A 23,730-nucleotide genomic window follows, 5' to 3' on the forward strand; every position below is an offset into this window, starting at 1 on the left:
CAGTTGTTGAGTGTCTATGGAATCAGATAACATGTTCATCATCCCATAGGCATCCAGGAAACTAAGCAAGTAAACTGGGGTGGGGGTATTCCAAGCTTTGTCTGAGAAACCCTACAGACTGATACTAAAGGAGTCTTCTTTACTTTGTAAGAATTTTAAAAGCAGGGTTGCATAATGGGAGTTTTTATCAGCTCATTCTAATGTAAAAGTGTATATTATTGGCATTAATTGTATTTAGCTGTTGACTAAAACTGGAACAAAATCCCAGAACATTTAGTGTTTAGTATCTACTAAACTTTGGAACTGTCTTCTGTTGGAAAACATTTCTTGCATGAAGACATATTTTATGTTATCACAAGTGTGTTTTACTATAATACTTTACTGTATAATGCTATATGTGTTTGTCCACCACGTATAGGTGCCCACGAGAAGAGTTACAGTTGTTGATAAATACATTAAAAGCATCTGCTTACATTATTGTGTGTTTTGATGTTTATATACTGCTTATAAATGCTACAAAAGGACTATTTTATTTATTACTTTTATGTTGCATCTCTACTTTATGTCTCTCTTTTGTCTTTTACCGTGACACACAAAAAGTTGCAATAAATTTATTTTCCTTACTTAATATGCTATACATACTGTGTATAGTCATATAATACAGTGCCCCTTCTCTTATTTTCTCTCCTCATACCTCTTCATTTTTAGAAAAATACAGAGAATATCAGTGGATTGGACTAAATGACAGAACTATTGAGGGAGACTTCCGCTGGTCGGACGGGAACCCTCTGGTGAGTTTCACAGAGTCTTTAAACCTGCTCAGAGTATCAAACATGGGAGTTCAGCAATTTGTTTTAAGTTGTCAATCCCAGAAGACAATAAGAGTTTTTGTAAGAGTGTAAACCTGAAGTCAACACATATTTCTTATCCTTCAGTATATTCACACCTCTCACACCGACTCTTGTATCTTTAAGCTAAATTTATTAATCCTCTTTCCCTTTGTATAAAAGTAAAAAGGAATATTCCAGATTGAATTGGCTTATTGTCTGAGCTGTATTAATATAGCTTTTTCCTTCATGTGACTCTCTGCTACACTCTCTTTCAGCTCTATGAGAACTGGTACAGAGGCCAGCCTGACAGCTACTTCCTGTCCGGTGAGGACTGTGCAGTGATGGTGTGGCACGACGGCGGCCAATGGAGCGATGTGCCCTGCAACTACCACCTGTCCTACACCTGCAAGAAGGGCGTCTGTGAGTTGACTTCATTTGAACTGCACCTTTTTTATGGCCTCCTTTATCAAGATCTTGTTTTTAAATCACCACCAGGATCGAAGAAGCAAAGTTGTCTCTCCGTTTCTCTTCCATCTAACAGCATCCTGTGGCGAGCCCCCCAAGGTTCCCAATGCCAAGGTGTTTGGGAAGAAGCGGTTGCGTCACGAGACCAACACCAAGCTGCGGTACTACTGCGAGGACGGTTTTGTGCAGAAACTGAATCCTGTAATAAAGTGCCTGCCCGGCGGCCAATGGGAGGAGCCTCTGATTACTTGCTTGCCAAGTAAGTTCAGTAATTGACCTGACTTTTATTTTTGTCATTACAAAAACAATCAAAGCTAATGTGAGCTAATAAGTTAATGAATGATTAAAGGGTTTCTGAAATACTTTCAAATGAAAGTACGCATTACAGAATCACAGAGTATCCTGAATATGTAATGCAACATCAAAAACCTCAAGTGTTTGTAATGGCTCAGCAGAGAAACAGGTTTGAACCCAGACACACAACGCAGAGAGAATAGGTTAAAGTTGCATTGCAGGATGGAGTGCCAGAATCTGAAATGACATAACCTACTGTAATATATAGCTGGGGAAACCAAAGCAAACATGTGCATGTGCAACTAGGAGTTGGCTGGCACAGTGACCAATCTCTACTACAAGCAACATGCACCCTCACCGGTCTTTGTATGAAATTTTTACTGTATTGAGAAGGACTTGCTGTATCCTGCCAAAGTAGTAAATATGGCAAAACGACCACAACTGGAACAAGATCTGATAAAATGCTGGAAAGCTTTGAATATCAGGAAATTTGTTTGAGAAAAAGGGCTGGTATGTGTGCTGCAGGGCAGGTGGGAAAAGCGGGAACTGGTATTATATATATATATATATATATATATATATAAGCATGGGAAGTCAGGTGATGGGTAATGGCAGGAAAACGGTTTGCTTCAGGACATGAGGGAGTGAAATGACAGCAGAGTTAGAGTAATTTATGGCAGGGAAAACAAAACAGACATGAGAATGAGTTGGCTGGCATAGTGACAAGTCTTGTGCCTTAAACTGCTCCAGTGACACATTCCTTATATTTTTTTTCCAGGGATATAAACCGATCTCTATTACAAGCCTAATGTGCTATGGAATATATATATATACACACTATGGAATATGTAACAAAATAAGAAATGTTCTGTATTGAGAGGGTATATACAGTATATTGCCACAGTTATAGACATGGCAAAATGACCAAAACTACAACAAGATCTTATAAAACCTGGGGTTGGTATATGTGCTGCAGGGCTGATAAAGAAGTGAGGTGTAGGTGGGGAGATGGGTGGGGAAGCTCGGGTGAGGGGAACGAGGTGACGAAGGTGTCTGGTGGACATGTAAGAATAACACTGAAGGGCCCAGGGAGAGTTTAAGCCTAGCGTAGAGACGGACAATGTGACAATTTCCATTTTTTTAAATGTAAGTTTAGTTTTGCTGAAGGTAGGGAACTCGGTTTAGGCGAGAAAACAGCGTTAATGTTCCATATCAGCAAACATACTAACTAAATCCTTAAATTGGACCCTAAGTTTGCAAGCAGATGCATTCATCACCTTCGCTAATGTAGGCTACTCTAAAAGTTCTCTTTCCAGAGGGAGCTGAGCAAAATACAATTCATTTCCCTCAAGGGAGGTCGACTTCGTCTGGCAGTGTGGAGTCCAGACCTCTGTAGCTCCTCATCTCTGCGGCAGGCTCCACGCTACATTAGCTGCTACTACCATTACAAACCTGAATCTCTGACCCAACTGTCGGTGGTCAAGTTGCATTTTGAGCAATGTAGGCTCAGACATGACAAGACAACATAGAATGAAGATGTTACCTCTGGTTCTGCTGCACGAACATTGATCTTTTTAAACAGTCCGTTGTGAGTCTGAGAGCATTATAAGAGTGCAATGCTAAATAAAAGCAGGCTGATCTGAAACTTTATTTTTCTGTTTTTCTTCAACCTGTAGCCCATTCGATGGAAGAAGACTCGATTACCTCACTTCCTTACCAGCATGAGGCGGCCGTGGAGGTCATGGAGGTCATGGAGGTCATGGAGGTCACGGAGGTCACGGAGGTCACGGGCACAGCCACAGAGACAGCAGCTCCACTGTTCTGGGACATTAAGTGGAATGTTTAAAGCCATCCTGCATCCTGCTTTTTTAAAAAACAATATTCCACCTCCTCTTTCCCTCTTTTCAAGTATCTCAAAAGACTTTCCAGTCTAGTTTCTGCATTAAGTTAAACTTTGTAAATCTAGTCTTTATATTAAAGTTGTCTCAAGGCCACAGCTCTTACAGTCATGTAATCCAAATACTTGTTTTTCAGTACAAGAGGACAAATGTTATGAAAGTTTGAGGTGAATTTGTGCCAGCTGAAATGCTTCTTCATCTAGATATCTTTGGTAAAGATAACTTTCTTATGAAACAGTCATATCAAGAGATTTCCCACACTGTTCAAAACACTAAACAGATTTTTATCAGCACATCCATCTTCCTCTTTGGATTGAAAGGTTTGTTCATACAATGTTCGTGTTTTTAGCTCCGGATAGTTTGCAAGATCCTCTCTTATCATTTGACTGTCTTATACAGGACGACATCTTGTAATGGAAAGTCATCACACATCTAACTAACAAAATGTATATGAACCCGAAGTTCTCATATTTCTTCGCAAACTCATTTATCAACATAAAAGCTACAACTGACACAAATCTGATCCAGTTTAAAATGCGAGTTAATCACATAAATGTACGTTTTATCAGCCTGTATTACACTAAATAAACCAAATTAAAAATAGGCTATCATATAAACCAAGTATCAAGTAGGGGATAGGAAGTCCCAAATAGCATATGGGCGAGTGGGGGGTTAAGGGATTCTGTCCTTTACAGCAAACTTACTTTACTTACTCACAGAAGTAACAGTAACCTGTAGTGTGCTTTACTATCATAATCAACAGCCATTTTGTAACTAATCATAACTGTTCTTAAAGTGATGATTGTGGAAATGAAAATCATTGACAACGTTGAATTCTTTAATTTGACTGCTGGAGCCACACATGTTGTATTATAACACGTTCGGAACAGACTGCAGTTCATGATAGTTTGCAGTTTAGCAAAGTGTGATTTAATCCTCAGCATCAGCTGGTCTGACATTGACTAAAGCCTGTTCTACTTAAAATGTGGAAGATTCCTTGTTTTTGCTTTTGTCAAGATTTGTGTCAATGTTGAGAGTTACACTTCCCACAGACTGCAATCTTGAAAAAGATGTGTTCATTTGATGTGTGACAACACATGTTGTATGAAAAAGAAAAACTCCACACAGATTTTGTCTTGAGGAAATGCACTGGTGCACTGTTGTCATATAGTGCAATGGTCCATCACGGCTGCACAGCTGGGAAGAACTTAATAACCACTAACAAGATCTGGGTGCAGTACACTTTAAAGCGCCGCTGGAAATATTGCTCATTGACATTAATGGCAGCGACAGCCAGCTGTTTCAACTTTCTTGACTTAAACACAGAAATCATGTTTTTCAATTAATTGCACAACTTTGACATAAATGAGCGACCGCTACAAGTCAGTTGAGCTAACTAGCTGTACACTCTGCCTGGATGATAAAACAAGTGGAAATACTAACCAGAAAGTCTGAGTTAAAGAGAGGTTAACCACCAAGCAACTGCATGGCGATATACTGTATGTCTTTGTACTTTCTCGTGGAAGGGTTGTAGAAGTCTGGAAAGGTCATTGTTGCCCCGATGAGCTTCTCTTCCACGTTCACAGTAACTTTGTAAACAGCAGATCACCAATGCTACACAGTAAAAAGATTTTTCATCCTGTGGGTGATTTTGGTCTGAATGTCCACGAAGTCTTTCCAGATGAAGCAGCCGAGTTGCGGCAAAATTTGAGTCAGATTCAACTGTTTTGCCAGATGACCCTGTGTATTTTTTTTGGAGCCCTCTACATAAGACCCCCCCGTGTTGATGGAGGGGCTCCCTTCAAATGAATGAAGGGACTGTGTTTTTTCACACAGGGTTAGAGTCAGTCTGCAAGAAGGAAATCAAAGCCAGTTTAGATGCTTGCTAGTGCCAGCTCAGCTACCCCTGTCAGTCATGTGACCCTTGTCTTGCACATCATAGAAATCCCTTGAGAGTCTCATAGGGAAGCTGTTGTGTTGGCTCGTCTATTGCTTTTTAACAGGCAGCTGAAATGTGTGCTGTGTGCATTTACACTTCTCATTTATTGGATGATATCCATTTATAGATCACATTTTAATACCAGGTTAAATTGGGGTCTGAATAGCTGGCACTGTAGGTGTTGAGCTCACTCACTCCAATCTTAGAAACACCTAATAAGTCACCTGTATGTGGAGGAGATTCCTGCCAGTGATCACACCTGAAGTTAATATGAGCAATTACTGTAGACTGAACTGAGGCCATCCCATGAATGTGAATGGGCTCCCTTTCTCCTGGCTTGCAGTCCCGCTCTGTTTTATGTTGATGATAGATTATTCTCAAATACATTTCAAATACTTTACATTTTAAGTGCAGCTTTAATGTGAGCAGATAATGTGATAAATCAATGTCTCAAAACACAGATTTGCTGACAATTCAACCACTGTTTTATTCATGGGGACAAAATAGACTGCTTCCTCACTTTTGATTCTTTTCTTTTATTTTTTATCTGGATAAAGAGAAAGTTTCAACAGGGAAACGGAAATGAATCAGACACCAACAACACAAAGCTGAACTTCCTGACTATCTGTGTGCACACATGACATCTTTTTTAAGAGAGCAGTTCACCAACTCTGCCCGTCCTCTGGTGCTTTTTATTCAGGTGTCTCTAGGACTTTGTTGTATGGTTTGCTAATATGAACTGTACTGCATCTGTATACGACCAGAAGTATATTAGCATACATTATTCTAATCAGATTAATTTTAAATGTATCTAGATTATTCTACACTGGTACTCTTCAGAGATCGATGAGGAAACAAATATTTTGATGATGTAACAAAATCTTGTCTACTGTATTGTTTCTAGTTTTCAAAGAACTACTGTAATACACACTGTGACAGTAACAATGCAGGCGATGTTAATTGTTGAACTAATGAACACATAGTAAATGTTTGAAGTATCAATAATATTCTAAAATGTATCCAATGAAAAAAATGAATTTTTACTAATGTTACATGTTGATTTAACTGTATGAAAATTAACACATTAAAAATGTTTGTTAAAATCTATTTGCAATTATATGTCATGATCATATGGCTTTGCATTGAACATTCAAGCAGTTTGAAATGATGATTCTCAACATTTGTTTTTAACTCAACAAGTTTTTGGTTTAGCTAAGGAACTCAGAGAGGAAAACCTTACATTTGCATAACTGCAGTCTCCTGCGCCACTATAAGCAAACTAGCCCCTGTTCATTTTCCATGGGGAATTGTAGATGGTGCCGTATGATACATGTCAAAACACCCATGCTTTTTGTTTTTTATGTAAAATCCCACAGACTGGTGGCGTCTGGACTACAGACTACACATAGTCAGGACACACACCATCATTATTATCATTTGCATCCTGACTACTCTGCTTTTGCCACTTCTAACGTCTGTTTACTGCATTTGGTCTGTCCTATGTCACTCTGTGTGACATCTTGAAGCAGTCTAAATGAGGATGTGAGTCACACACCGCAAACAAACTTTAAATATTGCACACATTTTATTGGCAAATCAAAACGCTGATACGTGGACGTATCTTTATTGAATACATTCAATTACATGTAATTCATTTACAGATCCACCAGTTCACCCTGGAAGTAACTGCTAGAGTTATTTACATTTCAGAGTTTTAGCTTCTTGCATAAGCTCGCAGGAAGCAGTTCAGTCTCGTGTTAAATGGACAAACTGGCAAGTGCAGTGCTTGACCCCAAAATTAACCAAACATGTTTCAAATTCCTATACCTTCATTGACCCAGAGTAACCAATGCGGAAATGTCAGGACGTTATTTCAGCTTTAGTGCAAGATGATTGTGTGTCTAAAATGTAATTAATACCATTTACTTCCATTATTTCAGTCAACAGTTTTAGTGGCCAACTATTATTTCTTAAATGAGATGGACTTGGGGAGTGAAGATGGCGATTTACCTGCCACAACCACATTTTACCGGCAGTTGTCTGTTTGCTGGTAGACAAACTACAAGCATCCTGGAAAAAAATATGTATACCTCAGTTTTATACTGTCTTTATCTCAAATGGAAGAAATAAGCCCCTGCCATCACCATCCAACCCAATCATTCAGACTTTTTTCTTATTGATAAATGTACATTGCAATTCTGAAAAAAAGGTTGAGTTTTGAGCTGTATAAGCCTCTATCTCCTCTTACATTAGTCCTGAGCTTAAAAATGTTCTGTCTTCACCAAGATGTGTGGAAATGGGGCCTTTTGTCTGGGAAATTAGACTCAAACCTAAATTTAATAAATAACACTTATAAGCACTCATAGAATGACTAAATTATTAAATGATTAAAAATACAAAAATCCAAACACCTTATAATTTTACTGTCAGTAATTGTCTGTAGCTTCAGATGTGAGGTTTCTTGCACAGGACTATCTATTGGCAGATCAAGTATTTTTGTTTAGACTCACAGGTCTGTCGTGACACTGATGGTAAAACTGTATTTTTAGACTTCCTGCTTTCTTACAGTGCAGACGCTTTGCTGCTTGCTCTTGCCTCTGCTTGCGTTCTTTTGCTGAAACTTTTTTTTCTTACTAGAAATTATGAGCAGCGGCTCTTTGATACTTTTAAATCACTGGGACTGTCATCTATTCAGATAAAGTAGGCTATTGCCATATTTTAAACACTTTTATGTTTTAAGTGCTATACGAGTGCGGCCTATCAATAGCACTAGCCAGTACTGCAGTGACTGGAGTTAAAGGTAATGCTAATTAGCAACAAGATGCCCCCCTTCTCCACGGACGACTTACACAAACTACAGAAAATTGCAGTGCTGGAAACCAAGATCCACAGGTTAGAAGTGAATGTGGAAGTGAATGCACTATGTGGGAATGACATCACTTTACCGTGGACCCAAAAGGGTGGAGCATGCTAACACATGGCTAATTAGCATCAACAAGACTACCAAGAAGCAGGAGGCCTGTGTACTGGGTAAGAAATCTGAAAGTGGGAGTCCTCCCCGGAACGCTCTTGGTGCAAAGCCAAAGAGTACATAATTTCCTTGGGAAAAGGGAGGACGAGTAACAGGCAGAACCCAGCGCCCTGAGATTTGTGATGCAACTGGCTGGCCTGCATTATCATCCAGGCAGAGCGCCTCTTCAACCCCTGTTCTTGGTAGGACACAGCCGTGGACAGCTGCGAAAGGGAGTGTTAGCAACAAACCTCCCCAACAACCGAGTGTGCAACAGCAGAACAGATTTTCACCACTATTGCAGAACCCTGGATCTCCATCTGATGACCTGGATAACATCCCGTCCTCACACAGAAGGGTAAGGACTGAGAGTAAATCAGAAAGTAAAAGGCTGCAGGGAAAGCGACGACTGGGCCTCAAACTATGATTGTGGGTGACTCTGCTGTATACGATGTAAGAAGCATGTGCAGTAAGAGCACCAAAATACTCAGAAGGATACGGTGTCTGACTTGGCAGAAAGAATCCTGCATATCGTGGCTGAACATCCTACTGTGAAAAACATCATACTGCACATCGGGACCAATGATGTTGTGAAGCAACAGTCTGAAGTGTTGAAAGAGGACTTTAATAATCTGATAAACTCAGATCTTTGAATGCTGAGGTGTTTATCAGTGGCCCTATACCGCCAATCCGAAGAGGAGCTGAGAGATTCAGCAGACTGATGGCATTGAACATGTGGCTCTCAACGACATGTTCTGTCCATTCAGTGCATTTCATTGAAAACTTTTACTTTCTGTGGGACCGCAGACATCTTTTTAAGGCAGATGGACTTCACCTTAACAAGTCAGGAGTAAAATATTTCAGCTCCAACCTGTTTAACTTTCTGCGTCACTCATCTGTTTCCTCTGCCAAGGACAAGAGGAATCAAAACAGGAAGAAGATGTGATAGGCAGGCTTTCGGCCTAGTAAGGCCACGGTCGGTTGCAGCCTCTCAGTGAAGCTCCACCCCCTGTCTTCTCCAGAAGCAGGCACACACCTGTGCCTCTTTAAGAGTTGATTTATAGAGAACACTTGGGATCTCTCTGTAGGCATTGTGTTCCAGTGTGGCTAGAGAGCAAGTATGTCTTGTAGAAGTCATGTCAGTAATCACAGGCATTTTAATCCACCTGTCGTCAGAATAGCCTCTTGAACTAAAGTTCACAGCAGAGAAGGCATTGGTGGCTGATAACCCTGAGGTAAAAAGATGCTATCTAGAAGAGCTATACAAGTTTAGTAGTTTGTGTGCCTTTGATAACATGACTTACATTGGAGTGGGCCTAAACGTCCATCTGTAAATGAGGTGGCGTCAGAGCTGGGTTGACTATTTATTGCATTGAAATGCCACGCTGGTTAGAACTCAAGAGAATGTCGAAAAGCAGTCGGAAACGCAGGTGGTGGAAAACAAATCTCCAGGTTCATTTTGACATCTATAAAGAGAGACTTTGCATTTATAATTTAGGACTGAGAAACGCAAGGTGGTCCTTCTTCTCTGACATCATCACCAAAAACACTAATAATGCACATGCCCTGTTTGCTACTGTCGACAGGCTAACCAACCCTCCTGTGTCTGTAGCCTCTGAACTTCTATCCACCAGGGCCTGCAATGAATTTGCCTCCTTCTCCACAGACAGAATTCAAACAATTAGACAAGCAATCAGTGCCTCCATGTCAGTAACAGGATATGTCTTGTCCCTGTGTCCACTTAAAAACAATTCCTATAACATGAGGCAATATTATTCTATTAACCTTAAAAACCTGGAGGACATAATACAACATCTGAAATCCTCTTCATGTTACCTTGATATTCTGCCAACAAATGTTTCTAAATGCATTGCCTCAGATCTACTACAAATTATCAACATGTCTCTCCTCTCAGGTTTTTCCCCACAGGCCCTGAAAACTGCAGCCATTAAGCCACTCTTAAAAAAGAGCAATCTAGACAGGTCACTAATGAGCAGTTATAGGCCCATATCTCCCATTTTTTAAGTAAAATCATTGAAATGGCAGTTTTTCAACAGCTTGGTGCTTTCTTGGCACTAAATAACTATTTTGATGTCTTCCAGTCAGGTTTTCGACCACGCCACAGCACTGACACGGCTCATGTTAAGGTCTTCAATGACATCCATTTAAACTTTGACAGTGGCAGAATTTCAGTCTTAGAATTATTGGATCTCAGTGTTGCATTCGACACGGTCGACCGCAACATATTACTAGACAGACTTGAAAACTGGGTTGGACTTTCTGGTACAGTACTAAACTGGTTTGAATCCTACTTAAAAGACAGGGACTACTTTGTGTCTATAGGTAATCACACATCTGAGCTGACAAATGACATGTGGAGTTCCCCAAGGCTCCATTCTGGGGCCTCTTTTGTTTAACATTTACATGCTTCCCTTGGGGCTCAGATTATGAAAAACAACAAAATGTTACCATAATTATGCTGATGACACACAGATTTACATAACGATATCCCCAGGGGACTATGACCCCATATAAGTGCTGAGTAACTTCAGGTCAACGATTGGATGTGCCAGAATTTTCTTCAATTGAACAAAGATAGAACTGAATTTATTGTGTTTGGAGCCAAGGAAGAATGACTGAAAGTCAGTACTAAGCTTGAATTGGTAAGGTTAAGGAACCACAAACCAAGCCAGAAATCTTGGTCTAGTCATGGACTCAGACCTGAATTTGAGGAGCCACATTATTACAATTACAAAGTCAGTCTACTATCACCTGAAGAATATATCAAGGATTAAAGGACTGTCTTCACAGCAAGACCTGGAAAAATGTATCCATGCATTTATCTTCAGTTGACTCGACTACTGTAAATCCATCAGACAGCTGCAGCTGATTCAGAACGCTGCTGCTCGAGTCCTCAATAAGACCAAAAAAGTGGATCACATCACTCCAGTTCTGAGGTCTTTACATTGGCTTCCTGTATGTCAAAGAATTGATTTCAAAATCGTGCTGTTAGTTTATAAAGCACTAAATGGTCGTCTGGAGAAGGTCTACTCTCCCCAGAATCAAAACTAAACATGGAGAAGCAGCGTTCAGTTATATATCTAGAAAAAACTCCGAGGACTTAAGACTTTTCTTTTTACCACTGCCTTTATTTAGATCAAATGTAAGACTGTGGATTAATGTCGTGCACTGCACTGTGACTTTTACTGTCCTGTTTTATCAAGTTTTTATTTCCTTTTTAACTTTTTAAACTACTTTTTAAATGTATTTTATCCTATTATTTTCTATTTCACCCTTATTAAAAAATTATATAAATTATATATTTTTTTTTTTTTTCAATTTCCCTTTTGTTGCTTTTATGTTTTATGTAAAGCACTTTAAATGGCCTTTTTGTTGAAATGTGCTATACAATTAAACCTGCCTTGCCTTGCCTTGTATTTTTGTTTTATTTTGGGCTACCTATAGCAGTAGGCGCCATAAAGATGCATCGCCTTGTTGGGGAATCCAAATGAGCGTACCCCTGCTTCAGGGATGCCCCCACAGCGCTCCCGAGGGCTTTTGATGGGAAACCGTACGCTGCCATCCTTCAGCCATCCGCCATCACACTGGTCATAGTTTTGGAAACGCCAGGCGGCATAGAGCTGGCCCACCAACGCCAACTCCGCTCCCTGATGTTTACATGCATGTCCTGCCTGCTCGAAAGAGAACGCCCCCGATATGTAGGAAACAGAGCCTGTGAGAAGAGGAAAGACTTATGGTAACACACAGTTCAAACCACACTAATTTTTTTTATTTATAATAAATTATTATTTAAATTATTTTGTTCAGAATGGAATAACTGACTGCAGTGGAAGTTTCCAGGGACAGAGACAACCAAGTACTTTCCCACTGATTAACTTCACCATGTCTCACCAACAGATTTTATTGTCCTCTGTCAGCCTCCTATCAGTCCCACTCTCACACTGTGGCTATAAAAGGTCACCTTGTTGCAACACAGAGTTGACATTCACTATTACTACAGTGAAACACTACAAAATGTTTGTGAATCTGTCCTTTACATAACACAAAACAGTGCTGCTCCGTTGGCAATAACAAGAAAACCCACACAGTGTGATGACTTTCCTGGAATCTGGGTTTGTTTCTGGTCCAGAAATTATGAGCACTCCTTTTAGTCTGATGTGGGCTATGAAGATAAAACTGATTATGAAATTGATAAATAAACTAGCCCTGCAATGTCAGTGAAATAATTACAGCATATATTTTTAGAGATGAGATTCTTATAACTGAGAGTTTTAGTTTTTTCCACAAAAGGAGGACTTTCAAAAATCTAAGGAATGATCTAAACAAACTAAACTGTGTTGTGGAGAATAAATCAAGGCAGTTGACTTTTAACAAACTCAAAATCTTGTTTAAATTCTCACCTTGCTGCAGTGATTTGCAGGTGTACTCCAGGACCTGTGACATCACAGTTGTGTGTGGTACAACAGAGCACACTGCTGATCCACACCCTGCAGCCTGGTTTTAAATTACTTTTTAACATTTAAAGGATAAATCTACATTAGTCTAAATTTTTCCTGTCAACAAATCCCGTAAAAAGGCCAATACCAACAACGTTAAGGGCATCCTTACCCTGTATGTGGTTCTTGAGCCATCTTGGTTCCTACTAAAAACATTATAATGTTGAACTATTTTTAAACATTAAAGTTTAAAAAATAAAACTGCTGTAGGTCGTTTTTTTTTTTTTTTTTACTTTGTCGTTTCATTTGAAGGACTTTACCTAAAGCCACTTTTATGTTACATCTCAGCTAAGGAGAAAATTTGAAATAAATAAATAATATTTAGTTTTTATTTATTATATTTCCTTTATATCCTTTAAGGTCCAGAGCAAGTCTTGGAAAAACTCAAAGTCCAATTTGCTTCCAGCTTCCACTCCGGGAACTAGACTAAGCATTGGTACAAGCATAGCCACTGAAAGCTTACCAGACGCCTGGGAAGTAAAGCAGAAAGCATCGAACCGATCGTGATTCTTATCTTTTGGTCCATAACTGCGAATTCCAGGGACCAGCTCTCCTCCACAGGCAGGTCGAGGATGAATAATGGGATAATGAACGGTTCCATCATGGAGCCAGCCTGCATTACACCAGTCCAGACCCTCAGTCCATGCTACAGGAGGAGACATGCTGATTTAAAAGAGCTGGTATAGCTGCAGACAAATTAGATAAATTAACACTCTATGTGGTACCTATGTACAGCTGGGTCAGTGAGGCTAATGTGCCATCTTGCTCAGTACAAGCCTCCTTAGCCTCATGGAAAGTGAATCTGTAGCGGCCATTTTTACTCTGATATGGAAACACCACACCTACAAATAGAAGCCATGTGTCAGTGTTTATGTTTTACACTTTACTGTACTGTATCCTATAAATCCTGTCTTTAATCAAAAATGTGATTCCCAAAAATAAATCCTGAGCCCCGATAAAATCCATGTCCCCATGTGGGTGTAAAAACATTTTCAACACGTTTTACTTCATTTATACCAGTAACAGTTCATTTTATGCTTCATTAGCTATGCACCAGTGATATGTACTCAAAAGTATCTTATTTTCAGACACCAGTAAAAGGAGCCATTCCTTCAGTTAAACATTTTGAACAGACACTCGGCTCCTTATTGCTTCAGTTACCTTCAATCCTCAAAGTAATGACAACACTCTCATCTTCGATGCCATTGACAAGCTCGCAGCGATACGTGCCACCATCTTCCAGCTCAAGGCTGCTGAGCTGTAGCGATGCGTCCATGGTGTGAGCCTTCCGGAGAGAAGCCCGCTGTCCAAGATGGCCGTATGGCTTGAAAGCATGTGCATTTAAAATCATGATAATGTTCTCCGTCCCTACGTGTTCCGGCTCCAGTTTTGTCCATTTCACTTTGTAATGGCTAGGTTTGATTCTCAGGATACACGGCAAGGTGACGTTTTGTCCCCTTCTGCCAACAACCTCAGCGTACACAGGAGGCTCAAGGAGGTACTTTAGTTTCTTGGATTCTGTGGGTGAAACAGGAACAATAGTTATGTATTGTAACTCCAGATTCTATGAGTATAGGTGCAGTCCTCTAAGGCTATCGCTATTGGGTTTACCCCTACGTGCACATGCGCGGCACTGAGAACAGCTTGTCTACGCCCACCCACAGCGTGGGTCCCTGCTATGTCTGCATCTTCTATATAAACAATGATGAGACCTAGCCATCGACTCCCACTTTTCTTCAGCACTGAGCTGTCTAAAGAACAAAGAAGATTCTGAAGTGACAATGTCTTCTAGCAAGCTGATCGAATCAGGGCGACACACCACTTTGTCCATATGGGTTAGCGGTGTCTGCCATGCAGGCTACATCATGGATTTCTATCCCGCTATCGGCCGCCACCTCCCTGCCATCCATCAGCGGCCTTGTCAGAGCGCTCCCTTCCGTCATCCAGAGAGCTGCTGAATCAAAATTAAAGGAAATAGCCTATGTTCAAGGATGAATTCACCCAAATAACACAAAGCAGAAACTGCTGCTAGAGTGTCCACACCTCAATCAGTAGGTAAATTACCTAATGTAGCTCAAATTTATACTAATGTTACGTGATTAATTGGAGTTGGTTCATCAAGATAAACAGTTGGTGGCCGTAACTTTCCAGTTACAACAAGATCACAGTCAAACCACAAATGGTGAAAAACAAAGTAGAAAAAAACACAATAGAAAATGGCATTTATATTTGTTTCATATTAATTTGAGGAAAGTTACAGTCTCTTCATCACTCCACACAGATCTGATGTTTTCCTCTTTTATCTGTCTTTTCAATGCAGCAGAAGCTTCAGAGGATGTTTAAGTCATTGGTAAGTATTGTTTCTAGTGCACTTTGTTGCATTTTGGTTGTATCGATTAACCATATTTTCAACCTCAGCCAAGAGGAAAAAAATATTTGGTGTTTCCACATGAAAACAGAAGGTCTCCATCTGACCATGCCACTGTACCACTGGTGAGGAAATCCAATAAAATGGAGTGCTGGTCCGACATTGAATTTTTATCAACTGATAACCCAATCGCAGAAGGAAGTGGAGATGCTGTGGTAGACTTACAGCTCACAGCTTCTGACAGTCGTACAGTACCATTTTCTTTTTGGATTTAGCAGCAAAAAGCCATATACGTGTTTCAAAGTTTATTCTTCACAATGACGTTGGTACACGTTGAATCACGAGGGCTTGATATGAAATGTGAAATGGAGTGTAAACCACTCTCACCCTGTTCATACCAGCACCGTTTTGGAGCGTAGCCTTCCAAAATAGTTGTTGGTGTCAAAGCATATAGATCTGTGTAGCAACACTTTGCTGCCTTGTGTCTTTTAAGTAACTTATTATCTCTATTAGCCATCAGATGGAGCATAAGTAGAAGAAAACTCTAAGCATGTCGACATTTGAACGTTGCCCAATGCCGCGCTGATCTTTCTCCAAGTTTCTGTGCCTTTTGCATGTCTTTATACACTGAAGACCTTCATTGTGTTGCCCTCATGAAAGTGTCATACAAAAAAATGAAAGAAAATGTTGTGTGAAAAAAGTTCAAATCCCACCTCTACACATCTACACACCTGGCCAATCGCTGTGTAACACTCAGATCGTCAAAAATTGTTGGACACAACTCTGTTGTTGGAAAGATCTTTTCACGGGCAGTTAGATTATCAAGCACCCCCTTAGCTATCATTAGCTGTAGACAAGAAGGATTACCAAAACCTCAATCACCACATTCACTTTCATTACTGTACCTGCTCTGTTGGGGGTATGTATCACTGAAGACCAGGCGAAGCAGCTTGATGTTAATAGAAGAATCACTGCACAGTTCATTCTGAAGGGAGTCACTCTTCCTGCTCCTACAGTTCATATTAAAAAAAGAGCAGAGTTTTTACAAAGAATAACTCTTTTATGCATAAACAAATCTCACTTTGTCTTTGTTCTCAAAGACCTGACAAGTTTCCATCAATAAGAAGAAATTGTAGTAATCAAATAATCCAGGGTTTTATGCATTTGTTATATTGAATGGCGTGGCGAATTCCAGCTCCAGCATGTTATTTACAAACTGTGTTTTACCGTTAGTCTGACCTTAGCAATGGTAAAGTAGAAAAAACACAACAGTACAAACCTGTAAAGTTGAGAAGCTGCAGATGTCCAGTCATCCTCCTGGTTTGTCCCACATGACGACGATGCTTTCAAAGTGTCCGAGTTCCTGGATAACTCATAACCTCTGAAAGTAGAAGCTACTGTTTATCCCTGCTGGTCCAAGTGTTCAGCTTTCATACCCAGTTCATCTCTCCCTCACTCTCACCTCCCCTCTGTCCTCACTGACACTCTTTCCTCACTGTTGTCAACAGTGTGTAAACAGGATTGTTGTCCTCTCTGCTCCAGATGTTGATGACCATATGAAGGTCTGACATGCTGTCTTTGTTTCTATTTTCCTTAGATTTCTTCTTCGTTTTGCTCATTCAAAGTCAGACAAAATGAATAGAGAATGGAAATAATTGATTGTAGTTTGAGTAGTTTTCAGTTTACACAACTAATATCGAAATGTGACATGGGAAGATGTGCTGTCTAATAACACTTCCTGTGACTAATTATTTAATTGTAAAATCAGTGCTGTAGAAAACAGCAACTGCACTGCTTTCAAATTCTTAAATGTTTTAAGCTTTTTTAAAGACCCAAATTCGTCCCGTGCCTGCATCTTTAAGACCTGACCTGATCGAATCCAAGTGATCCCCGGACCCAAACACAACCTCAGACATGATGCTTTATTTTTTTGCTTTATTTAATTTATTACTGACCATTAGCTAGCTAGTCAATTGGTTATACACAACTGTTTATTTTCTATTTGCAAAATGTGCAGATGGCACAGTCACAGAAAGAGTGAGCAAGCGTATTACCTACTGAGCAAGCAAGCTAAGTCAACTTGTTTGCATTACTTCTCCAACAAAACAGACTTCCTGAAACATCCTTAAGATATGCTTGTGAAATGTGACTTGTTGTCTTTCAATAAAGGTGTGATTCAGGCTAGCTGGACACAGTTTAGAAGAGAATAGAATATACTTGAATGTCTCTGTGGTGATGGATGTCATGACTTACACATACGCAGTGAATAGAAAGAGTCTTTTACTGAGCGGCTACAAAAATTGTTATCTTCAATGTTAGTTACTGGGCTTGCTCACTAGCAGGTTGCCTTGCATGCTCATTTGCTAATTAGTTTGCTCTTTAACACTGTAGGTGCCGACATTCCTTCTGATTCGACAAGATTGGACAATGACCTGTACGTGCATTGCAAGTGGGAGCAGGATTCTGAGTAAATCACACAGTCTAAATGAATCTCAGCCACTGGCAAAAGCCAAACATTGTATGTGATATCATGAACTAGCGGGCGATAAAGTGTTTTGTCTATTCTAGTCCTTAAACCTTACGATATTTTGCACCAGTTTAATAAGAGTTGGCTTGTTTTCCAGAGTCAATCAACGGTCATTAATTTCACACTGTTTCAGCTATCTGCAATCTCATTTTAAAATTCCTGACACAAGATAAACTGTTCAGTAAAATTGTGCTCGAGGGCTAACGTGTGTGTTTTTTTTTAACCAAGTTCACATGATAGCTACTATATTGGCTCGTGCTGCCAAACAGCATAGCGTAGCTTACAGTGCACATGGTAATGAGCCTTCACTGAACCCTGCGGCCAACAAGCCTTCCTGCATATTCTAACCTTTTCCAGAGGGCTGCTGCCAAAGAGGACTATAGTGTGCATTCACCCATCTTTGTTATTGCCCACACAGCTTTGGGGGCAGTGGGAGAGGAAGCTGTGTTCTGTGGGCTCTAATTTTGCGGACTCCGGGCACAAGGGCCGCATTGTGACAGTCACGGTCTCCATGCAGTGCCAGCAGGCGGCGGTCACGCAGACACCATCCAATGTGGAAAGAAGATGAAATAATGGGATTCTTCTGTTTTTTGCTTGTGTTGCTTCTCCATTGTGCTCCGTCATCAATGGGACTCTTTCTTGTCCTCCAATTAGTATTCACCCAAACACCTCTAGGTGAAAAGGGCCAACTGTCTCTGCAGCATTCTATCTATCTATCTAAATAAATTAAAACATAAATTAATACATTTTGTTTCAAATAGAGAAACACTAGCAAATAAAAGCAATTCAATCAGAAGGCAAGTGAAGAAACTATAATGTCATATATATTATATATATATAAAGTCTTTGGTGCTGAGACTCCACAGGGAAGTTGTTTGTAATCAAGGGGCATCTGCCCTGAGCAGCAGCAAGATAAATTCCCATATGGAGTCCAGACACTTGGCTGATGACTCTGCTGAGGTTGATAGGCTGATGAGGATGATGAAATGTCAGAGCTGATGAAACTGCAAAGACTGGAAGTGACCAGCTAATGGAATAGCTGATATCACAACCAACAGTCCCAGATAATGAGGAAAGTGAGTGTGCGTGAGAGGGCATGGCAGGATGGTATAAGAAATAATCTACAGGCCTAAATATGTATAAGATTAAATCCCCACCCAAAATAAGGGGGGCTCTCAAAAAGCACAGACTAATAATATATTTCCTCCCAGGAATGAAACAGGCCATGATTAATCAAACAAAGATGGCATTAAATGCTGAGACGAAGCACAATAGTGAGCATGACACAGAAAATTAGATGACCCCTAACTGAAACTCTTAGGAAAGACCAGTGAGCAAATGATCAACAAACAGAATCAGAATCAGGATGAGAAGACAGTTCAGATGTTAAAGCTGGAACATTTATTAGAGTGGAAGAAGTCTTTGCATCATTATGTTTCTGCTGAGGACGAAACCTGGGTGGGCACACACGAGTTTTCACACGAGGGTCTGTGCAGTTGCTGCAGATGTCAAGGAAAACACAAGTCGGGTAAACACTTTGTTGAAATTATTACATAGGAATATTTTACGTGGTTGTCGATTACTCTTTTCATACCAAACTTTGTGTGTATATGCAGGATTTTTTAATGCAGTTTAACTTAAACAGATAACTAAAATAGATGAAACAATTCTTTCACGTCACGACCACACTAGAAAACAGGGTTAGTAAACAGTATAGAGAGAAACTTTGAGGCCAGTGACAATATTACTGTTGTTGCTGTGTGTAGCCCATAAAAATAAAGTGTAGCTGCAATGTTTCCGGTTAATAACTCCGTGCTGGGCCGGTGACAGGTGTGTTTGCAGTCTTTGTGTGCTCTAAAAGACGTCATGGCAAGTCAGCTGATTGACTGTTAGCTTATCATGCTCATACTACATAAACATATGCATCAGATGTTTTTAGACGTCTGCTGATAGAAACAGATGAATGACTTGTGTCAAAAAAAAATTAGCATGTCCATCCGGGTGTCATGTTTACATTGCTGCAATGTGTTGGCTGGAACCGATAAATACCCGTGACTACTGCAGAGTCATTTGACCTGAGATTGAATGCCAATGCCACATGTAATGCATGACTTAGCTTGCCCACTAGCATGAGCAACAGTTCAGTATCCAGAACAGTTCACGCAGATATTTGATTGAGAGCTACAGAGCGCTGCTTCGCTGGAGAAACCTTTGTTTAGGTACAATTTTCTTATCATGCCATCATGTGCTAGCTTTAACACAAATTATATAATGCTAAATTTTATTTTTTCTATTTTATGTTAGAATGAATTCTAACTTGAAAGGTAGGAAACATTTGAAAGCCTTGAAATATTGTTTGGCTTTAAAGAAATGAGGATCAGTCATTACTTGTCTCTCAGTCTCACTGGCTACTCCTGCTTTTCTTTCTCCTCTGCAGCTGTTGAAGGTTCTCAGTAACTTAGCAACTTATTCAAGTCTACAGGTGAACTCTCTTGGCCCAGCAGTACTACTTCTCACACTTCATTTCCATTTGAGTGATGGATTTGTTCTTGCAGCCCTTATTTTTTAGGCATCTTCCCAAAGTAGAGAATAGGAAGTGGGAATCACTTAGACTTCGTTGTTTCTAAATGTTTATCCTATTTAGGATCTTGTCACATTATTTCAGTAGGAACATAATCAAAAAATCTGTTGTAAGCACAAACCGCCCTCATGTACAATCGATGAACAGCGCTGATATGAGCACGTCGGGCCTGCCTGCTGCCCTGACACCGTATCAGTTTGCAAGGTGAACTAGTGCGTGACTATTTTGATGAAAGGTGTGACAAGCTGCGGGGTCATGAAGGCAGTCCCATTGGTAAAACTATGTACTTTCTGGGAACATTTCTACCAGGTTCCCCCTTTCCCATGTAAAGACATGTTATCCCCTGAAACATTTTTTACAGGGATGTGCACAGACCTTTTTAGGGACTGTTGCTCTAACCTGAAAAAGGGCAACCCCCACCTGATTTAAGGTGTCACCCATCAGCATGTCCCTGGAGGGTGTAAAATATGGTCATTTAACTAACCATAAATCAATTTAAAGAATTAAGATTAATGTAAATGACAAAAACACATTATTCCATGTTTAGGGCTCTATTACATAGCCCGGGTGCATTTGTATGGCTTGCCGTACATTTAGGGCATGTACGAATCCTCATTTGCTAGTTCAGGGTGGAAAAATGGTCATTGCAGTGGTTGAAAAAGGTCGTGCTCAGTCTGTGAATTAGTCATGGGTGTGTTTTGGGGCGTAACATGCAATAAACCAGTGAGAGTCATCTCCCATTCCCTTTAAAAGCCAGGGGCGAGTTCAGCGCCGACAAAACGTAGCAAAACTCTTTTTTCAATGGAAACGGTGGTGCCTCGAACACCCTGTTGTGTTTACAAACTTAACGCAGCTGATTGGGTAACACCTGTGGCACACCCACCAAACAGAAGAAAACATACCTCAAAGCCCGTTGCATAACGTTGCATAATGTTGCATAATGTTGCAAGGAAACATGTCGTTCAATCCGAAAACATTTTGAGATTGAACTTGACCCTGGTGCGCTTGTACCTTGTTAAGGCACATTATAAAAACCATAATAAAACACATAGAAATAAAAAAGTGTGATGCAGACTCGCAGCATGGACTTAAGTGTCGATATGATATAAAACCTTTTTTTGAAGCTGAAGCCTTGTTACTCTACAGTTCTGTGTGACAGATCCATGTTATATATGCTCCTCCTCTATGAAACATGATGTTAAAGATGAAACTCATATACTATATATGTACACACTCATACTATGCACTGATATAATATGCTGTGTATTTATCATTAATTTAAATATTTGCTTTTAGTTAGTTATTACTCCCCACTTTAAAAAAATGCTTCTGAGAAAAAAGGAATTTTGCAATTATGGGCTGCAGTATACAAGCATAAACCAAATGGGCTGTTGTTTTAGCCTGCCCTTGTTCACATGCTTGATTTTTGACATTCTTACAGATGACCCTGCTTACGAAGCCCTGGCTGAGAGTTTTCAGTGTACTGAGAAAGCTAAATGTTTCTGACAGCTCAGAGAGGCTCCCCTGCCTGACTGAGGGCGTGTGTTATGTTCGTGCACGTAACTGCGGGTACCCTTGTTGTCTTTGCATACCTCAAATATGACCTTTGACCCTTCGTTATTCAGCAAACAATGAACACGTTTAAAAAAGCTCAGCCTCAGACTATCGGTATATCAGTGGAGCAGGTACATGCATGAGATTGTGTCATGTCCTCCACCTCTGCATAGCCTGCAGTCAGTCTCTCTCTCTCTCTCTCTCTGTGTGGCTATCTGCGATTGCTAAGTGGAGACAGGTGTGCCGGAGCCCCGAGCAGTGCCTCACCAGCTGCATCTCATCTTGCAGTCAAGTCTCCTACAAACACTCAGCTCTATCACACTCACCTTGACAGATTGTAGTACCTGCTCAGTCAGTCTGTGTTTCAAGCCACTACTGTTTGACATTGGCTTGTTTGTTAACCCCAGCCTAACTGTGTTTCTCCTCCCCTTGCAATTCCATCTTCTCTGCCCGGGATCCCTGCTTGCTTCAACTACATACTGGGGTTCAGCTTAGCATCAGTGTACTTCCTGTTCTGCTCTGTAACCTCCAGCTTAGGCTCATATCCATCCCCCCCAAGCCCTGCAATAAAGTTGCTTCTCAGTGTCTGCCTCTCTGTGTCTTGCGTTTAGGTTCACTAGCTCAGCCCTAACATTATGTTGTGTGACTGGACAGAAAACTATCAACCAGGGTATGGTGCGGTTCTTGGTGAAAGAGAAAACTTTCTTGAAAACTACACGAAGACTTTGATACCCTGACTTAGACAGTTTTTTTTAATGTGGGTGGTGTCTTTTTTTTTTTTAATGGTGTGCTGATAGTGCAGTTGTCTGAGATTTGTCATATGACTGTCTATATATTGTCTTGACTTTGTATTAATTACAAAATGCCACAGTTCTAGTAGTTATGGTCATCTGACATGCCATGTGACTCTCCATATTTACATTTTTGTATTGTCACATTTCTGTGGTGTGCTGATGGTTATCAAGTGATCGGTCTCTCGCACTGCATTTTTTAAAAATGTCTGATTCGCATAGTGTTCTGATGATTGTGTGAGACATGTGACATGTGACTCTCACCAGTCTCCCAGCAGACATGCAGGCTCTTCACTGATTTGGTGCTCAGATATTCTTTTCTGCCAGGTGCTATGAAGTATTTCATTTATGACTCATTCTCAGAAACCTGCCCATAGCCTGTAGCACTTTAACACTGTTTAACTTTATTTTTCACTCGTAAATGCTTCCACAGTTTGCCATTAATGTAAATTAAGTAATTTAACTTGTTTAACAAAACAGCTGTGGGCTAAGCAAACAGAAAACAATGTCTAAACAGGAAACATTTGACCTGTTGCACTTTGCATGGAGCGATTTACTGATGAGCCTGTGGCTCATCGACCAATCACTTACCAGTTATTTTTGTAACACATCAACGTCTTGTGTGATAGTCACATGGGTATCAGCAACAGTGTGTGTGTGTGTGTGTGTGTGTGTGTGTGTGTGTGTGTATGTGAATGGATATGTTCATTATCTACATCTCTCCTAGAACAACAAGGATAATTTTCCAGTCCTCCTGGGGAAAAAAACATATGATAATGTCTGTACATACACGCAGATACACTGATCTCTCTCTGATCTGATGCCATTTATCTCATAAATCAGATTTTTTATGTGATTTCAACACACACAGCATTTGTGCTAACAGGGTTACATTTTCCAGACGAATATAACTTATTTTAATCCTTTACAGTTTAATTACTGAGTCAACATAACAT

The 23,730-nt window shown here is 40.2% G+C and overlaps 3 protein-coding genes across 9 annotated transcripts in view; 2 read left to right on the top strand and 1 right to left on the bottom strand.

Annotated features, from left to right (window-relative positions):
* The window catches only part of bcan (brevican), a 48,105-nt gene extending 41,664 nt beyond the window's left edge, over positions 1–6,441 (top strand). For all 3 annotated transcript variants that reach the window (XM_046044980.1, XM_046044981.1, XM_046044982.1), the window contains 4 exons: positions 709–791; positions 1,106–1,250; positions 1,372–1,554; positions 3,266–6,441. In XM_046044980.1, coding sequence (XP_045900936.1) covers positions 709–791; positions 1,106–1,250; positions 1,372–1,554; positions 3,266–3,435 — 581 coding nt within the window. In that variant the 3' untranslated portion in view covers positions 3,436–6,441. The remainder of the gene's footprint in view (positions 1–708; positions 792–1,105; positions 1,251–1,371; positions 1,555–3,265) is intronic.
* The window catches only part of mef2d (myocyte enhancer factor 2d), a 197,701-nt gene that overhangs the window by 105,806 nt on the left and 68,165 nt on the right, over positions 1–23,730 (top strand). The window lies entirely within an intron of this gene.
* On the bottom strand, positions 11,892–16,305 carry hapln2 (hyaluronan and proteoglycan link protein 2). The gene is made up of 5 exons (XM_046044996.1): positions 16,227–16,305; positions 14,115–14,471; positions 13,679–13,795; positions 13,417–13,599; positions 11,892–12,169 (listed from the first exon to the last, which is right to left on the bottom strand). The coding sequence occupies exons 1-5, from the start codon at positions 16,303–16,305 to the stop codon at positions 11,892–11,894; spliced, it is 1,014 nt and encodes a 337-aa protein (XP_045900952.1).

This window comes from Micropterus dolomieu, linkage group LG03, assembly GCF_021292245.1.
Source record: "Micropterus dolomieu isolate WLL.071019.BEF.003 ecotype Adirondacks linkage group LG03, ASM2129224v1, whole genome shotgun sequence".
Classification (NCBI taxonomy): Eukaryota; Metazoa; Chordata; class Actinopteri; order Centrarchiformes; family Centrarchidae; genus Micropterus; species Micropterus dolomieu.